Source organism: Durio zibethinus, chromosome 22 (assembly GCF_047325235.1).
Source record: "Durio zibethinus cultivar Kanyao isolate XHJ-2024 chromosome 22, ASM4732523v1, whole genome shotgun sequence".
Taxonomy (NCBI): domain Eukaryota; kingdom Viridiplantae; phylum Streptophyta; class Magnoliopsida; order Malvales; family Malvaceae; genus Durio; species Durio zibethinus.
In genome coordinates, this window is record NC_143183.1 from 5,684,820 (window position 1) to 5,701,289 (window position 16,470).

At 34.5% G+C, this 16,470-nt stretch overlaps 3 protein-coding genes across 12 annotated transcripts; 2 read left to right on the forward strand and 1 right to left on the reverse strand.

Annotated features, from left to right (window-relative positions):
- The first annotated feature begins 106 nt into the window (after window positions 1–106).
- LOC111307852 (alkaline ceramidase-like) lies at window positions 107–5,547 on the forward strand. 2 transcript variants are annotated; one of them, XM_089751857.1, is made up of 4 exons: window positions 107–266; window positions 962–1,038; window positions 2,036–2,364; window positions 4,659–5,547. In XM_089751857.1, the coding sequence occupies exons 3-4, from the start codon at window positions 2,114–2,116 to the stop codon at window positions 5,170–5,172; spliced, it is 765 nt and encodes a 254-aa protein (XP_089607983.1). In that variant the 5' UTR covers window positions 107–266; window positions 962–1,038; window positions 2,036–2,113; the 3' UTR covers window positions 5,173–5,547. The 2 variants fall into 2 exon arrangements, with proteins under 2 accessions (XP_089607983.1, XP_022761880.2); XM_022906145.2 differs by lacking the exon at window positions 962–1,038 and having other exon boundaries at window positions 108–266.
- A 248-nt stretch (window positions 5,548–5,795) lies between these two features.
- LOC111307853 (pre-mRNA-splicing factor CWC22-like protein (DUF3245)) lies at window positions 5,796–7,410 on the forward strand. The gene is made up of 3 exons (XM_022906146.2): window positions 5,796–5,974; window positions 6,815–6,894; window positions 6,980–7,410. The coding sequence occupies exons 1-3, from the start codon at window positions 5,906–5,908 to the stop codon at window positions 7,236–7,238; spliced, it is 408 nt and encodes a 135-aa protein (XP_022761881.2). The 5' UTR covers window positions 5,796–5,905; the 3' UTR covers window positions 7,239–7,410.
- Window positions 7,411–8,028: 618 nt separating this feature from the next.
- On the reverse strand, window positions 8,029–14,273 carry LOC111307851 (uncharacterized). Of its 9 annotated transcripts, none has more exons than XR_016332075.1 (9): window positions 13,161–14,273; window positions 12,834–13,049; window positions 12,347–12,570; window positions 11,967–12,022; window positions 10,177–11,812; window positions 9,932–10,092; window positions 9,467–9,653; window positions 8,594–9,363; window positions 8,029–8,490 (listed from the first exon to the last, which is right to left on the reverse strand). XR_016332075.1 is itself a non-coding variant. In XM_089751856.1 (8 exons), exons 3-8 carry the CDS (start codon window positions 12,495–12,497, stop codon window positions 8,753–8,755), a joined length of 2,802 nt encoding a protein of 933 aa, XP_089607982.1. In that variant the 5' UTR covers window positions 12,498–12,570; window positions 12,861–13,049; window positions 13,161–14,273; the 3' UTR covers window positions 8,029–8,752. The 9 variants fall into 9 exon arrangements, 5 of the variants coding, with proteins under 5 accessions (XP_089607982.1, XP_022761879.2, XP_022761877.2 ...); XR_016332076.1 differs by having other exon boundaries at window positions 12,861–13,056; XR_016332074.1 differs by having other exon boundaries at window positions 12,834–13,056.
- Between the last annotated feature and the right edge of the window lie 2,197 nt (window positions 14,274–16,470).

Below are 16,470 nucleotides of genomic sequence, written 5' to 3' on the forward strand. Positions count from 1 at the left end.
TCCAGCGATCCCACAATTTCACTTCCAAAATAAAATCTCAACCGTCCAAAATTCTAATCCAACGTCCACAATATGCCTTTTCCCCATAAATATTCTTACTCACGCGACTCCTGCTTCCCGGCTTCCTTTCTCGAATCGTTCTTTCTAGTTTTTCCTCTCTTTTTTTCCACATTTAAAAAACAAAAAACAAACGAAAAAAGAAAACCGTGAAAGAAAGCAGCTAAGATTGGTTTCGTTGCAACCCTAGATCTGATTTATTTTAAAAGGTTAGTGTCCATTTCACTTTCCTGTCATTTTCTTTATATATATATATATATATATTGTTTTTCAAATTTTTTTGCTTGTGAAGTATGTCGGCAATTTTGGTGTTAAGAAGCCTTTTGTTTTACTTTTTGAGGAATGGGTTTAATGAGTAAGGTCAGATTTCAACGGAATGTTTCTTTGGGTGGAGGGTTTTGGAGGGTAGTACATTATGATTTTATGGGTAGTTGAAAGATATTTTCCTTCCTCCATTTTCTAATTTTTTTGGTATTAATTTGCTGCCAAATTTTGATTTTTCTAATGACAGAAAAACAAAATAGAAAGAAATCTGATTGATTGGCAATGCTATGGTGTTTAAAGAAGGGATTTAAGTGCTATAATTGTAGGGTATCTTTCCTTGGGATTAGTTTGGATTTTGGGACCTTCTTATAAGATATCCAGTATGCTTAGGCTGTTTTTGAACTTAGGCTCAAGTCTTTGGTTAAAGATTGGATGGAATTTTAGAAGCTGATGGATCTTTAAGCCGACAGCTTCGGACAGATTCTTTAGGCGAAATGGATTTAGGGGAGGTTTTAAGGCGATGAAAATGGGATTTCGGTGGTTAATTGTATTGATTAGTTAATCAAAGAGCAGTGTAGTTTTTCCGTTATTTGGTAGTGGTTTAATGCCTTCTATGAGTTAATTTTTTTTTTTTTAATAGATGGATTCAAATAGGTTGCGGTACTAACTAGTACGTCAATCTCAGCACTCACGTTGGACCCGTTGAGCTAAAGCAAGGTGCAGTTGCAATTGCTACTGTAGCATAAAAAGTTCATTGGAATTTGATAAGATTGGTGTCATTGCAGGCTTATGGAAGTCTGATTATGGGCTGAATTGTCTAGATCGGCTGTGATGTGCTGTGTAGCTTATTGCTGCATGACATCACTGTTTCGGTGATAGATGACAATGGCAGACAGGACACGGAAGTAGAATGATTTTGTAGTTCATTCCTTCTTAGGAAAATAAATTCTATAGGAGAATAAGCAGTTTTACTTTTAGTTCATTTTTAATATAGAGACCTGTTCTGGTGCATAAAATTGACTTTGCCTGCGGAGAGGTCAGTGTTCCTAAATATAGATGGAACAGCTAGAAATTAAGTTCAAAATATTCGCTTGTTGAAACTCACAATGGGACAAGCAGGTGTTTCAGGTGTTCTAGGTAGTAATTCTTAGGTTGTTGTTTTGACTTATTCTCTAGATCTGCACCTGTCCGTGAATGCCCAGTCCGTGTTGGTGATATCTTTAAAACAAAAGAGATTGCCATTGAATACATTTAAAAGGGGTTGAAAGGCAAGAATAACTTAAAAATCGCATCAGATAGGTGCAGGGATCCTGTATAAAGCTAACATAACAGATTTTACTAGTTCCTTAATATGGAGTTCTGCAGAAGCTGATGTTAAAAAATTTTACCTTTTATTGAAAGTTGTGTGAGAAAATTTGCTCTCATGAAACTAATTCTAGAATATCAATTGCTTTGATTCTTTTCTATTCTTTTTTTCCCCTTTTTTTGCTATTCCCAATGGCTCTTGGTCATTTGGCCAACTAGTAAAATGGTTGCTTTATGAACACATTTGAATGTATTTTAATGTGTTGTGGCATTTGTTTTTTAGTTAGCTTGTTTATTTGTCTCTTCATAAAAGAATATTTTAGTCAGCTAAACATGGTACTTCTTGTTTAATTGGTTTTCATTTTTATCTAATCTTATAATCTCAATTCTTTATGGACAATAATTTCAGGTTTTAAGACAGTTACAACATTTTAGCAAAAGTTGCCTAAGTTGAACAATCATAATTTTTTGGTGCATTCAGTATAAGATGGAAGATGGATTGTCAAGTTTCTGGGGTCCTGTCACATCCACCGACTGGTGTGAGAAAAACTATGTTCACTCATCTTACATTGCAGAGCTTTTCAACACAATATCCAATGTCCCGGGTATTCTTTTGGCACTTATTGGCCTTATAAATGCCTTAAGACAACAATTTGAGAAGAGGTTTAGTGTCCTTCACATATCTAACATGATACTTGCCATTGGGAGCATGCTATACCACTCCACACTACAACGCATGTAAGTATTCTTTTCACTTCTGGCACTTGCATTGCCATTTTCCCAAAATGCTTCAGATATTAGATGAATGCCTCAACAATAGAGATCCAATATTAGAAAATATTGTTCTTGTATGTTTGATTGGAATATCGTTTTTTTCTTGTTTGATTGATTTAAGGGGGCATTTGGTTCGGGGCAAAGTAAGTTCTTGGCTGGAATCTTACTATTTGTAATTTGATTTACGGAATGTGATTTCTAAGATTTTTTTAATATTCCTAACAGTATCAAAAAATGAGAAAGTAGGGGGAATAAAAGACTCTCATCTCCCTGAGGTATTTTTAGATTTCAAAGGGAAAGTAAAAATTGTCTTATTTGCTCTCACTTAATTGTATTTGTAGACTATATTATCCTTTCTAGTCTCTTAAAATTAGAAAGTAAATGTAATTTTTGTTATTTATAGTTTCAACAAGTACTACATTTGTAAGATAAAAATGTAGTAAAATTTGAAACTATATTGTTGAAATTCTAGAATTTTAATAAAGATCGCGTTTTTAAAATGAAAAACTTAGCGGATATTGAAATTTTATTCTTGAAATTCTGGAATTTTAACAAAGATTATGTTTTTAAAATAAAAAATGTGATGAATGTTAAAACTTTATTTTCGAAATTATGGAATTTTAACAAAAACTATGTTTTTAAGATAAAAAAAAGTAGTGAATATTGAAACTTATTTTCGAAATTTTAGAATTTTAACAAAGAATGTTTTTAAGATAGAAAATCAAGTAGATGTTGAAATTGTATTTTTGAAATTCTAGAATTTTAACAAAGACCGTGATTTAAGATAAAAAAACATAGTATATGACTAAAATTTCATTTTCAAATTTTCAAAATTTTAACAACGATCATGTTTTTAAGATGAAAAATGTAATGAATGTTGAAACTTCATTTTCGAAATTCTGAAAATTTAACAAAGATCGTGTTTTAGGGTAAAAAATGTAGTCCTTGTTGCTACTTCTAATGAAATTAAAATAACACGTAAAATATCTTTACCTAATATTATTATATATAGAATCTAAAATATAGTTACTTAATTTTTGTTGATCCGTGTATTTTTTCTACATAGGGACAATTAATATTAGAATAGTAATTAGGATTGTAAGATTATTTATTGAAAATATCCCCAAAAAATTATTTTTCAGAATTTATTAGTTTCAACAAAGATAACGTGTTATTTTCGTGTTACATGTTATTCATATTTCAGTATTATGAATGTCATATGTTATGTCATTAAGGACAATATAATAAAAGAATTTAGTAGGTAATCTTACGTTCCTCTTAATGAAACACAAAAATCTTACATTCCCTAAGTGAACAAAACTTAGGAATCACATATTCCCTTTCAATGTCATTTACTCTCGAAATCACTCTTTCTCTCGAAATCTAAGAATCCGCAAATCAAACACTCCCTAAAGATTTTGTTATTTTATTTGAATGGCAGACTGACACCAAAACTAAAAAAATACTACAGTTAGCTGAAGGTTTTCATTTTTGTTCCAACTTTCTAAAATTAAAATTCCTTCTGTTATCACATGTACATAAGTACTTCTGGAATTAGGCAGAAGAAATGTTTCACTCCTATCTCCAGTCTTAGTTTCAAAAGCTAAGAAAAAGAAGTTATGCCTAAAGCTTTTTTTCTTTCATCTGCTTGCTCCTAGTCCCCAGTTTATTGCTCCATTTGTTCCATGGTTCCTTTGGCATATCTTTTCAAGGGTATTGGACTAATGCCTAAATTTTGATGACCTTTCCCACATTTTTTTGCCTGCTCAAGTTGGCATGAAATTTTGAAAGGTTCCAGAGGCTATATTTTCAATATCTTATGGAACATTTTTTCTTACTCTTCTGCTACAGCTATATTTGTTCTGCCTTTTACATCTTTTCTTACACTTCACTAATTTATTGAATATTTGGGCTTTATATTTCATCAGGTTGCTTTTGAATACTTCTTATGAAATTGTCCCTTTCTTTGCGACATTTAAAATGCATTTATTACTTAAGAAAGAGGTTTTATGTCTTTTATTTTGGTCTTTTGTCCTTAAAACTTGCTTTTGTTCTCATTTATTTCCATCATTGAAGGGTGATCCTACTTTGCCTATGCTTTGGTGTATGATACTGAAAAGAGCTTATGTGCACCTATGGAAAATGAACTTGAGAAAACATTGCTTACGTTATGTAGCTTTATGAATTAAGAACTTAAAAAATCAGTTATTTGTTTGCCAAGTTGATTTAAAATGTGAAAATTTTCAATTTATTTTCAGGCAACAGCAAGGTGATGAAACACCAATGGTGTGGGAAATGCTTCTATATTTTTACATCCTCTACTCACCAGATTGGCATTATCGCAGTACAATGCCTATTTTCCTGTTCTTTTATGGAGCTGGATTTGCAGTTGTCCATGCTATCTTCCGCTTTGGAATTGCCTTCAAGGTGCATTACATCATTCTCTGCCTTCTCTGCATCCCTCGCATGTACAAATACTACATCTACACTCAAGACATCTCTGCAAAGCGACTCGCAAAGTTATATGTAGCAACTTTGTTCTTGGGGAGTATTTGTTGGCTTTCTGACAGGGTGTTCTGCAAGGAGATTTCAAGTTGGTACTTCAACCCTCAGGGTCATGCTCTATGGCATGTCTTCATGGGCTTCAATTCATATTTTGCCAACACATTCCTGATGTTTTGTCGCGCTCAGCAGCGAGGATGGGATCCAAAAGTCGCCCACTTCTTGGGTGTTTTCCCTTACGTCAAGATTCAAAAACCAAAGAGCCAGTGAGAAAGCAAGCTTGCTGCACCAGTTATTCTCTCTTCCACCTTGCTACTCCCTCACTCTGATTTTTGGCAGTAGGTGTTGTTTATGGCAGCTCACAGGCATAGAATTCACAATATTTTTTTACCTTGTGTCTTAAAAAAAGGATGTAAATGATAGTTTAATGTTGATATTATTGGTGAGACGTTGGTTATTTTTACTGTAACACTAGTGTTTTTGCCCATCAAAAACACCCTTTCCCATCCCTTAAAATCATGTGTGGCTTTCACTTAGATATCATGGATTTGGACACTTAGTATTACAGATATTAGTTTAATGTATTTGTGATGGAAATAGGAATTTTTTTAATCTTTTATTCAAGTTCTTAGAATTTGAATTATATATTAATGATTTAATTTATTCAATTTTGAATTTGTCTCTCATGCAAGAAAAGTCAGACAAAATTCAATCCCAAACACTATCTTTTGCTTTATGGATTCAAAACCCAAAAACCCAATTTGGGTTACATATGATCATCTAAAAGCCCTAGAATTAAAAAGTCTAAGACATAGGACGACTTTTCTTGTTGTATGGGCCTAAAAACTTTTAATCCAAATTGCAATTCAATGAAAAGCCCTAATCTATTCATCCTTCCTAGTTCTAGCTGCCGATTGGCAGTGGCGAGGCGACAAATCAGAGTTACAACCAGCCTCTTCCGTCGCCATTCTAGGGTGCAGCCGAGTTCAAGTAACAGAGGCCAATGTCAGCAGAAACGTCAAAAAAATCTGGGCCTCCTAAAATAGTTACGCTGAATAACGCATTGAAACTGGTAAAAATCTCTTTCGCTTTTGCTTTTGATAGTAGTGATGATATTGATGAATGTTTCATGGTTTTCAAGGAACTGGTTTTAATGATTTGGGTTTCTTTTTTTTTAACTATGTTGAAGTCTAATTCATGATTCAATAAATCGTCTTTGGTGATTAGCTTGTTAGAAGCAAGTAATTTGTGTTTGGGTCTGAACATTTGTGATTGAATGGCACTTGGCATGAAAATATTAGCTGTTAGAGCAAGAAACTATAGTATTTTGTTACACAAGGCTGCTGTCTGGAGATAGGAGAAGGGGTTGCAGAGGTACCGGAGACCTACTGAATGCCACCTTAAGAGTGGCTTAATGATCCAACTGAGCTAAGTTTAGAGTTCGAAAATATAGTACTTTTTTACTAATATATAACATGAAGATGTAGAGATTTTCAGAAATTATTGATGTTTCACTTATGATTTGTAACTATGGCTTGGCTTCTTCTAACATTTGACTGCTTTTTAATTAATCCCAGTAACATGCATTGTGCCATAAAGACTTGTCTCAGTTGCAAAGACAAGGTCTTGGATTCTTTAGGCCCAGGTTTAAGTCCTACCATGTTTTATTTCAGTCCAATCTGTAGTGGTTGGTTGGGTTATTCCATTGGTTTCTGGATGTAATAATTTGTCATATATGTTGAGGATCGAGTGATTATGATTGTAATTTTTACTTATATACGTAAACTGATTGGAAAGAAAAAGTTTTGGTAATAATAGTGATGATGGAATGAGCTTCTTATCTAAGAGTCATTGTTTGTTCTTTCATTTTGCAACTGTCATCCCGTTTGTTATTGATATGAGTGATACGCAGGCTGAACAATTTGTTAGTAAAATGAGTGGATCTGCTGAAGATGAAGCAGTGGAAGTAGAACCAGAAGGTCGGCCAGATAGGTCAGTGTGGCTCCTTTCTATCATAGCTGTATCTTGTATTCATGCACCATCTATTCTAAAAATATTTCTGATAGGTTTTTAACAGGCTTGGACTAGGAGCAAAAGTTCCACGTCAATCAAAAGTTGGACCCTTTAACGACCCTGTTGAGAGAAAATTGTATGCCAAGTTGGATGCTGGAAAAAGAAAAGCATCGAAAAAACGTGAGTCCACCTTCCCTTCTGATAGGGACAGAGTTGATGAAGATGATGAGGATGAGGATTTAGAAAGCAGAAGTAGTGCATTTTCTAGGAAGAGAGCAGTTCCTCTGACTTCACAATTACATGAAAAGAAAAAACAAAAGTGACTTGCTGCCTTGAAAGGCCTGAATGTTGCAAAATACTACTCCTAATGACTTGCAAACACTTTTCCCCAACGGAAATCTTTTGTTCCTGTGATCAATGTGTTAGCAAATATATATAATTCTTGTATGTTAAGAAGTTATATTATAATGGACCTTGTGTTTGTCTTTGGCCTAATCTTAGTTGAATCCCTGATAGCATATGAATTGAACCATGAGTATTCATCTAATTACAGCCTTGGGAGGACTGTCGATGCCGAACCATAATTTAATCAGAGTTAAGGCATATCTGAAGCTATACAGGTTGTGCCTAAATAATGGGAGAAAGCTCCGTCTGTTGACTGGAAAGATCCCCCATCTCCACTAAAGCTGGGCATTTGGTGAAATATGACTTGGTCCTCTTTGGTAATTCAATGGGGTTCACTGTCTTTGGTGGTTCCAAACGAATGATTTTGTTTGAAAACGTTTTAAATGCCACTTTCTTCCATTAATGGCTTTGAATTTCTTGTGTATACGTGCAAGATATTGACAATGGGTTGATAAAGACTAAGCCAGCCAATGGTGGTTGTGGCAGTTTTAATAAATGATTGGTTTGCACTTCTTTGATGTAGGACCATGCTTTACCACTTAAGAGTTATATGTTGAGTGCTTCTTAGTTGTCAACGTGGGCATAATGGCATGATGATGATACTCTGGTCCTCCATGGAAGATTGGCGGTTGGTTGGGCACCAACTCAACCGTTATAGTCAAATCTAAAAGCTGGAAACCACAAAATTTGTGGTAGAAGCAAGAAAAATAATAAAAGCTTGATGTTCGGTTTTATTATCATTTTCAGCAAGCATTGCTTGTTACAGGTACATATATCAGGCTATGAAATCCTACCCCATTATCAGTGTAGTCATAACTTCACTCATAAACACTCACAACTCTAAATACTGAAACACACAGATACAAGAGGGAAGAAACCAGTTAACCAAACCCAAAAATGAATGAAATCAATTCAAAGTGAAGAGCACACCATCCACACAGTCAATACACACCAAACTCCACAAATTCTACAATGAGAAATAACAGTTTTCGTCACTTACACCGGGTGAAATGCACTGATTCAGATGTAAGAGTATATTCATTGATTAAAATTAACCCAGAAAGGCCTTTGAAATCAGATGTTTCTTGTTAATTGTTGCGAGGAGCAGTTGCAAAGGACCTCTGCACATGAAATAGGAAATACTTCGCGGTTGCTGCTTTGTAGGATCACCTGGTTAATGGTTAATTGATGTATTTTGAATGGCAAGGTTAGAAAAAAGCCATAGCATCATGCATAAAACACTTTAAGGAGTGTTAAATGAAGTCCCTCTTACTTGTTGGGATGTCATTGCCCATCCTTCTATTGCAGAGGACTTGATTAGCTTGCTTTTCTCCCACTCTGACCTGACGTGAGGTGCGTTATTGGTATGAAGTAAGAACAAAACAGAGTCAGTTGCCTTTAACAAGTTGATTACACTCTTGTTGTCCTTGTGCTAAGCTGGAAGCACAGGATATTCACATTCCAGACTTTCATTTACATAGCTTTTTATGGTGTCTTCCACTAAATCTTCAAGGATGGCTTCACCCATCTCAACACCAATACAATCAGTGTCAAGTCGAAGGTCCATCCATGTTCCTGTCTTAGCCATGTCTTTTCTGACTATCTGGTCCAAAGTCCAAGGCAACGTCATTGGGAGCAAATGCCAATAAACTCCTTGCCAGACCTCTTGAATGCTATTTTTCAAGTTTGGGATGGGACGGATATTGGGTTTAACAAATGACACTCCAGGGGAACCAAAATGGTACCCACAAATCTCCATGAGAACTTCATTAATGCAATCAAAGAGCAGCTTTTGGTCATGACAAAGCCGGTTGGGCAAGTATTCTATCTCGTCAAGCAACAATGGGTTAAGAAGTAGGTCTGAAGAAAGGGACCTGATGTAGAGTTCATCCCAGTTGAAGCTAGAGGCTTGTAGCACTGCTTTTATGTGCTCAAATATTGATTCCTTATCATCCATACAAGATTTAATACGATTACTGAGATTTATGGCTAAAGAGCCATTTTCTTCGAATAGAATTCTTATTGGTTGTATGGATGTTTCACCTGAAGATTGGTGAACAAATTGGCATTAGAAAAAATGTTGCAAACAAAGTTAAAAATAAATATAGACTGTGAAAACAAACAAAAGACATCTCTTTATGCCTACCAGAATGAGATCTGATGCTTGCAGGGCTGATAACATCATCGGCGAATATTGGCTCAAGAACAGATACAGGACTTGGCCGCTCTTGTATATCAGCAACACTTTCTAGACATTCAACATTTTTGGTGACTGATGAGTTTGATGGAGATGCTAATGGAGAAAATGGCTCTTGGTCCTCTTCAGATGAATCCTGGAGATTGGAAAAAAATGGTTAGATGAGACATAACATATACAGAAAAGTCAACAAAATGGAAGAACGGCATGATACATGGAAAAGCCTCTATTTTCATATGAGGAATTTATCTCTTCCTTCAACATAATAATAGAAAATTAAGACAATATCAAATGTGCCATATCTTTTTCCATCTTCTGAGATTCATTGAAAAGCATAAGCAGCCTGTATTCATCGTTCTGAGCTTATTCTTAATCATATCACAATCCATGTACCAGCAAGTGGCAATACTTTACCTGTTTCAAGCATTGAGGATATTGTTTTTCATCACAAACTTCACATATATTAACATTTTTGTCATCTGTAGTAAGTGAAGAGTCACTTTCAGAAGAAGCATTCAAGAGCTTGATTTCTTCCTGATCCATCATTTTAGTTTCTTTAACGATACTCACAGCACCTGCATAAATTTTATGAAGGTTAAATATTAATAACCTGGATATTCATGATTCTCATCATAAATTAAACAAATGCAGAACAATACCTTCAGAACTTATTTCATCTTTAGGAGAACATAATTTTAGATCGTCTTTGTCATCATTCATACAAGTGTCAAGGTTGCTTGAAATTGCATTATCACCTTGGACTTCATTACAGGTTTTGTTATCAGAAACACAAAGCTGGCTATCTGTCTTCTCTGCTACTTGACTTAAATGGATGACATGGTTGTGTTGATTGTTTTCATTCACCTTCTGAAATTTCTCAGAGTCAGCAAATCTCATCTGCGCAGTTATAAAACTAGGCTCCCCGTTCCTCTCAGGGCTGCAAACAGGGGATAAGTTATACTCAGGAAGAGAAAGAATCCTCCCTAAGGTTTTTGAAACCTGTCTGCTTGAGAGATCCACATTTTCATCCCCAATTGTTAGCATCTCAGAGAGATGTTTCTTTGCCTCAATATAGATGTTCGAAATCCTTTGCTTGGGAAAATCAGTAGTCTCATATTCAGTACCCATTTCAGAGCCTTTTAGCTTGCTTGTCTTTTCTCCTTTTTTGACACCAATGGAAGGTGTGGCAACTCTTTCAATAAAGAAGTGGTCTTTAGTTGGAGAATTCATACCAATATATTCCTTAACTCCTCCACTTTCCCCTGAATTTTGTCGCTCACCAGGAAATCTTTTGGATATACCATCAGTGGGGATTCCATGTTGCTCCCTTCCCACAGCATGTTTCAACTTTCGTTTTATTTCAGCAAGAAAAAAGTAGGAACCAACTTTCTCATTTGGCTCCCTATGTCTGATGATGTACTGTGATTCTGATGATGCGCCAAGGCTGCTTCCTGTTTCAGGAGTTTGCAAGCATGTTGGCCCAGGCTTCAAAGTTAAAATTTTATTTGAAGTTTGAGAAACCTTATTTCCATCAGATAGGTCTCTTTCCTGAGTCTTGGGTTTTCGTCTAAAGAAATTACGCTGTTTTCTATTAACAGGCTCATTGGATTGTCTTGAACCAACAGGCTCCTGCTCCGAAAAGTTAGATCCCGCAAGAGGCTTAGATTCTTTGTCCTTTAATTGAGCATCTGGCAAGTTTTGAACACATTTCACCAACAATGAGTTTGGATCTCGTAGAAGTTTCGAAAACAATTCCTCATCTAAACTCAAAATTTGAAGTGCATCCATGACTTCTTTTGAGGCTTGGAGTTCTCCATCTTCAGTAAGTTGATTCCTGTTAATGAGCTTCTGACTCACTAAGAACTTGATTGCCTCACTTAATCTTTCTTCGAAACCAGAACTCTTCTGGTGTGGCTGACCATCAGCAGGCCGGTCATTATTCACACAACTGATTCCGTTCTGATGGATTTTTTGGTAAACCTCTTCCATTAGACTGTCTATATCAAGATTGCATGTAGTTTGTTGCTCTGATTTATGCTGACAAGATGCTTCTGATACCAAGATCTTGGTAGCATCCATATCAAGACTGCTACCACAACTTTTCCTGCAAGTTTTGTTTCTTCGTTTCCGGCTCTGCCTTCCGATGTCTCCTTGCCCAGAGTCAAACTGTTTTGCTTCAACTTCAGTATTGTTTACCTCTTTCTTTGCAACCTTCTCTCCAGACATTTCTTCTTCTAGGAGTTTCTTCATGGTTGGCTTGCATGCATCAGTCCCTGTTGTTTTCTCTTCACCATCCTTAAAAAAAAAAAAGAAATAGTAATATCAATAACAAATAAAAAGCTTACTCCATTGATGAATATCTTCCTCTTACAATAACTCTGCCTTTCTAATGAATATAACGCAATTTTCAAAAGTATGTTCGATTTGGGATAAGTTTCAAAAAACTTACAAGAGTTCCTGGACAATGATCACCTGAATTAAGTTTATTTCCTGAATTTCCCACACCTACAAAGTTGAAGAGAAAATGCAGCATTAAGGAATATTTAAAACATGGACCAAAGAAAAGCAAACCAAATTTCTAACTACAAAGAAAAAAAAAAGAATTATTGTAGCAGGTTTCCCCTGCTTCTTTGGATTAATGAAATACAGCTTTAAACAAAAAACTACAAAAAAAAAAAAAAATGGTCTCAGATTTAGTGATACGAACACGCCACATTATCTCTTAATGCTAAAGGGAAATCTAAAAGACCATTTATAATTACTTTGCAACTTTAAATAGAGCTCAATCCACATGCATGAAAATGCTTCAAAGTTTCTTAGAGAACTTACCAACTGCATTTCTGTACCCACGCCTTATATCAGAAAGCAGTCTCTGAGTTGATCGACCATGGCGGAAATCAAACATACTAATCAATCCCCACATACAGCCCAACTGATCCTTTTCATATCGCATAAGGCATCTATTTGATCTTTTGGCCATGATAATGTGGTTTTTATTAGAGATTATAATGCTTTGATACTCGAAAATTTTTTGTCCAAAGCAGACTTGAAATCTGATAAAAAGATAGAATCAGCAGTTAGCAGGATATGTTGATAGCAGAAGTGCAAAGAGACTATGTCAGAAATCTTGTAATTGCAGAAAAATTTAACCTTCACAACAGATGAAGAATAAGCAAAACAACTAGAGAGTTACTATTAAGTAAACAAAATGTTTCTCTTGAATTGTTAGCCTCAGCTCTTTACAAACTTCCTATGATAATCTGTTTAACTGAATGTTTCACACAAGAAAACAAGCTAAGAGGTGAAGAATCATTACGGTCAGCTGGGAACAGAATCTCCTTACAATCAGATCAGCCCAAATTTCACATGGTCAGCAGAGACTCTTGACATTGATTATGCAGAACCAGACATTTTCTTTAACAGATCAGCTTTTAGATTCATCAGTTTGTAATTTTCCTATAAAATTGGTAAACCCACTTTTCCTTTAAGCCTTTTTGATGCAAATATGGCTCTGATCTCCCTCATGCAGCACCTAAATCCTAGTCAAGCAGTGTCACATAAACACTTAATCATTTTTAACCGAAAAGAAAAGGTTGCAAAATTAGAAAGCTGATTGATTTGATAGAAGAAGAAATGCATGTACCTGAAATAAAGAGTTTCTTGAAATTCGATACCACCAAGAAGTAGGAGAGAGCAGCAGTCAAAATGTAGCTGGATATTTAACCATAAAAGTTAAAACTAACAACATTCCAATTTCAACAACTAAAGTTTCCCAAACAGCGTAAACCACAAGGTACAAACCCAAAGCTTTTTTGGATACCAAGGTATCAAACCTGTCTTTTTACCTCCACAAGCCTTAACCAACCCCTCAAGTTCTCAATAAAGGACTCGAAAAAAAACAATTTTTTTGCTTTTTTCTTGGATCTTCACTTCAACGAAAAGATCAATTGAATTGCAAGATTACAGATTGATGGCACCTCAAGGATTCATTTCCCAACTCTTCAATCAACAGAGAACATACAAAGTAATCAACTCGGGAATCGATCAAAGCCTTGACTCTCCTTGAAGCTGTGCCTTTGCATGGCCTAAAGCTGGATTGCCACATTCACAAACACACAGAAAACAACCAAAAAAAAAAAAAAAAACAAAGCCAGAATTATTCTATTTCTGTACAACAGAACGAAGTCCTAAAAAAACTGAACAGTTTCTTTTTGCCATTATAAGTGAAAAACTCCCATTGAAAGCCATGTTTCCAACTACTTGAAACAACCAAATTCTCACTTCTTCCAGGAATACCAACCAAGAACCAATCTTTCTATAAACATCCGAATCAGTTCTCTTGAAAATTCCGACGGCAGACAAATTAAGACAGATTTTTTTCCTTTTTTTGTGGGGAAATTCTACTTCAATCTCAGAAGCAAGCTCCAAGCTCCCACCAATAAAAAAAGAATAAAAACTCAAGAAAATCTGAGGTATAGAAAAAAAGAGCAGTAGTAATAAGAGAAAAAACAAGGAGATTTTGATGGAGGTGGCATCTTTTGACAACCAAAAAGAAAAGATGGGAGCAGAGAAAATGCCTTATCTGGCACCGACCCCTGATTTTTTATGAAGAAAACTGAAATGGACAGGCAATATAGAGTGGAGAGAAAAGAAAGAGTAGAGTCGTATAGGATGGAAAGAGAGAGAAAAAATGGGAAGGAAAGTGAAAGTAGAAAAAAGAGCTCAACGCATTACAATGTTCTTGTTGGCCAAAGACGAAAGAAGATTGAATAGAAAGAGAGCAGAAGAAGTAGTCCGCAGTTGGGAAGAGAATACGTGACAGTTGGGGTTACGTTTGATGGAATTGGACCCCACTTCGAAAGCAAAATTCAGAGAGAGAAAGAGAAAGCTTTAGCCTTTATGTTGAAGAAAACTCTGCTCTCTCCTCAACTCCTGTTTCTTTTTTTCTTTATTATTAGCATTAATTTTGGGGGGGGGGGGGGGGGGGTGTGGTTTGTTCATCTCTGCACTGCAGCTGCAGTTCCTTCCACATTGAAACATCATCAAAGTCACCATCGGCAGTTCTGTCTTCACTCCTATCTATAACTTTCTTTTCCTGGTAAAAAGTGTAAAATTCTGTCACCAACGCCATATATTTTTTTTATTTTTCTGTAATTCTGTCTCTCTTTCTTATATCTGTTGCTGGCAACTTGGCTGCCAATTGCCCAGAAATTGTCTAATATTAGCATGGGTCATGGATGCGTGCGGGTTGGTGTCCACTTTCCACTTTTTCTTCGTCTCCAGAGAAATGCCTGCCCTGGTGTTGCTGAGAAATGAGAAATGCAAATGCATAGGACAATTTTCAAGCAAGGATAGGGAAATCTAATAAGGCCGAAAATTGTACAAAATAAATGTGACCTATTAACTATACTCACATTACCTGTTAATAATTTTATACAAAAAACATAAATGATAATTTAAAATATGATACAGTAATATATTATGAATATAATATAAAAATAAAATATAAATGTGATATAATTTAAAATTTTAATATTAATTATATATGAATTTAACAAAAAAAAAAAATTTATATTTTTATATCGATAAAAATTATAATACATAATTTTTACATAAATTATAATATAAATATATAAATTTTAATATTTTATATGATAGAAAGGTAAAGTAAATGAAAATTTGATATGTTATGAATTATATTTTAAATTATATTTTAAAAATATGATGTCCGTGCTAATCTTGAAATAAAAGACCCCACCTCACTTTAAACTTTTGGTAACCGCAAAAAACTTCATATGGGAAAGTTGTAATTCTCATATTTCTAATTTGTCTTATGATTAACAAAATATTCAGCTGTCTTGAAATGGTATTATTCAAAAGTAGAAGCAAAAGAATGTTGACACACGAAGATCTTTAACTTTACGGGTGAACTGAAAAAATTCAAAGAAATATAAATAAAAAAGTACGGAATTTTCCTCTTTCTATTTTGTCACGCGTGAATCACGCCGAATTTCGTCGCAAAATAAAATAAATAACAAATACAAAACGCGTAGGAGTACAATTGAAAAAAAAAATCCACAAAAATGGAAATGGGATTATATCGTAATTGTAACGATGAGATTAAATAAAATAATTTAATATCATAATTTAAATATATATTTTATTTTAATTTTTTAATCTCCAACTAAAAAGATAGTACAATTGAAAGCCCTTAATAGCACCGTTGAGATGCTATCCATGTACTTCACGATGCAATTTGGGTTAAAAAGGGGTTTGGATCCACGGCGACAGATGCAATAGAATTCAAATGCACCATTAATAAAATAAAATAAAATAAAATATTATATTTAGTGCTTCATAATTATTATTGTTTTGAAAAGTATAACATTGAAGTCACATATTTTATCCTTGCAATTCTTTGAAAGGGGAGCTGCATGTTATAAATAATATGAAATTGTGGTGGTGGAAACCACCGATCAAATCTGCTTTTGTTCCTTGTGTTTGACTCAATAACCATTATAATGGTAATCATACTTAGTTTTTGAATTCAAATTTCCTCTTTTAACTAATTATTATTATTATTATTATTATTATTATTATTATTATTATTATTAAAAGTAAGGTTAAAACTACGAGGAAACTTGAAGTTATGTCACCATATTAATTGTTTAATGGCATCTCACAGCCGACTTATATGCAGGTTGGAAAAGCTGGCTGTTCCCATAGTCGTTCGCTTGATTAGAAAGGGTCATGCTATCTGTTAGTAGTTTTATAACGTTGGTGGGTAACCAATCCCACATTGTTTAGAAAAGTCAAGTTAATTTCAAGAGTATATAAAGCAATTTTATTTCAGAATAATTAATTTTTGAAAATTATAATTGTTCTTGATTAGTTGCGTTATAATTCTTATTAAACATACAACTCTTACATTTTTAAAAGTTGCATTTTCCTAT

Coding starts and splice junctions, on each gene's coding strand:
- LOC111307852 (XM_089751857.1), top strand. CDS start 2,114: ATGGAAGATGGATTGTCAAGTTTCTGGGGTCCTGTCACATCCACCGAC. Junction 2,365..4,658: donor CACTCCACACTACAACGCAT/GTAAGTATTCTT, acceptor ATTTATTTTCAG/GCAACAGCAAGGTGATGAAA.
- LOC111307853 (XM_022906146.2), top strand. CDS start 5,906: ATGTCAGCAGAAACGTCAAAAAAATCTGGGCCTCCTAAAATAGTTACG. Junction 5,975..6,814: donor TGAATAACGCATTGAAACTG/GTAAAAATCTCT, acceptor AGTGATACGCAG/GCTGAACAATTTGTTAGTAA. Junction 6,895..6,979: donor CCAGAAGGTCGGCCAGATAG/GTCAGTGTGGCT, acceptor GGTTTTTAACAG/GCTTGGACTAGGAGCAAAAG.
- LOC111307851 (XM_022906140.2), bottom strand. CDS start 12,497: ATGGCCAAAAGATCAAATAGATGCCTTATGCGATATGAAAAGGATCAG. Junction 11,813..11,966: donor ATCATTGTCCAGGAACTCTT/GTAAGTTTTTTG, acceptor TTTTTTTTTAAG/GATGGTGAAGAGAAAACAAC. Junction 9,364..9,466: donor AAGCATCAGATCTCATTCTG/GTAGGCATAAAG, acceptor ACCAATCTTCAG/GTGAAACATCCATACAACCA.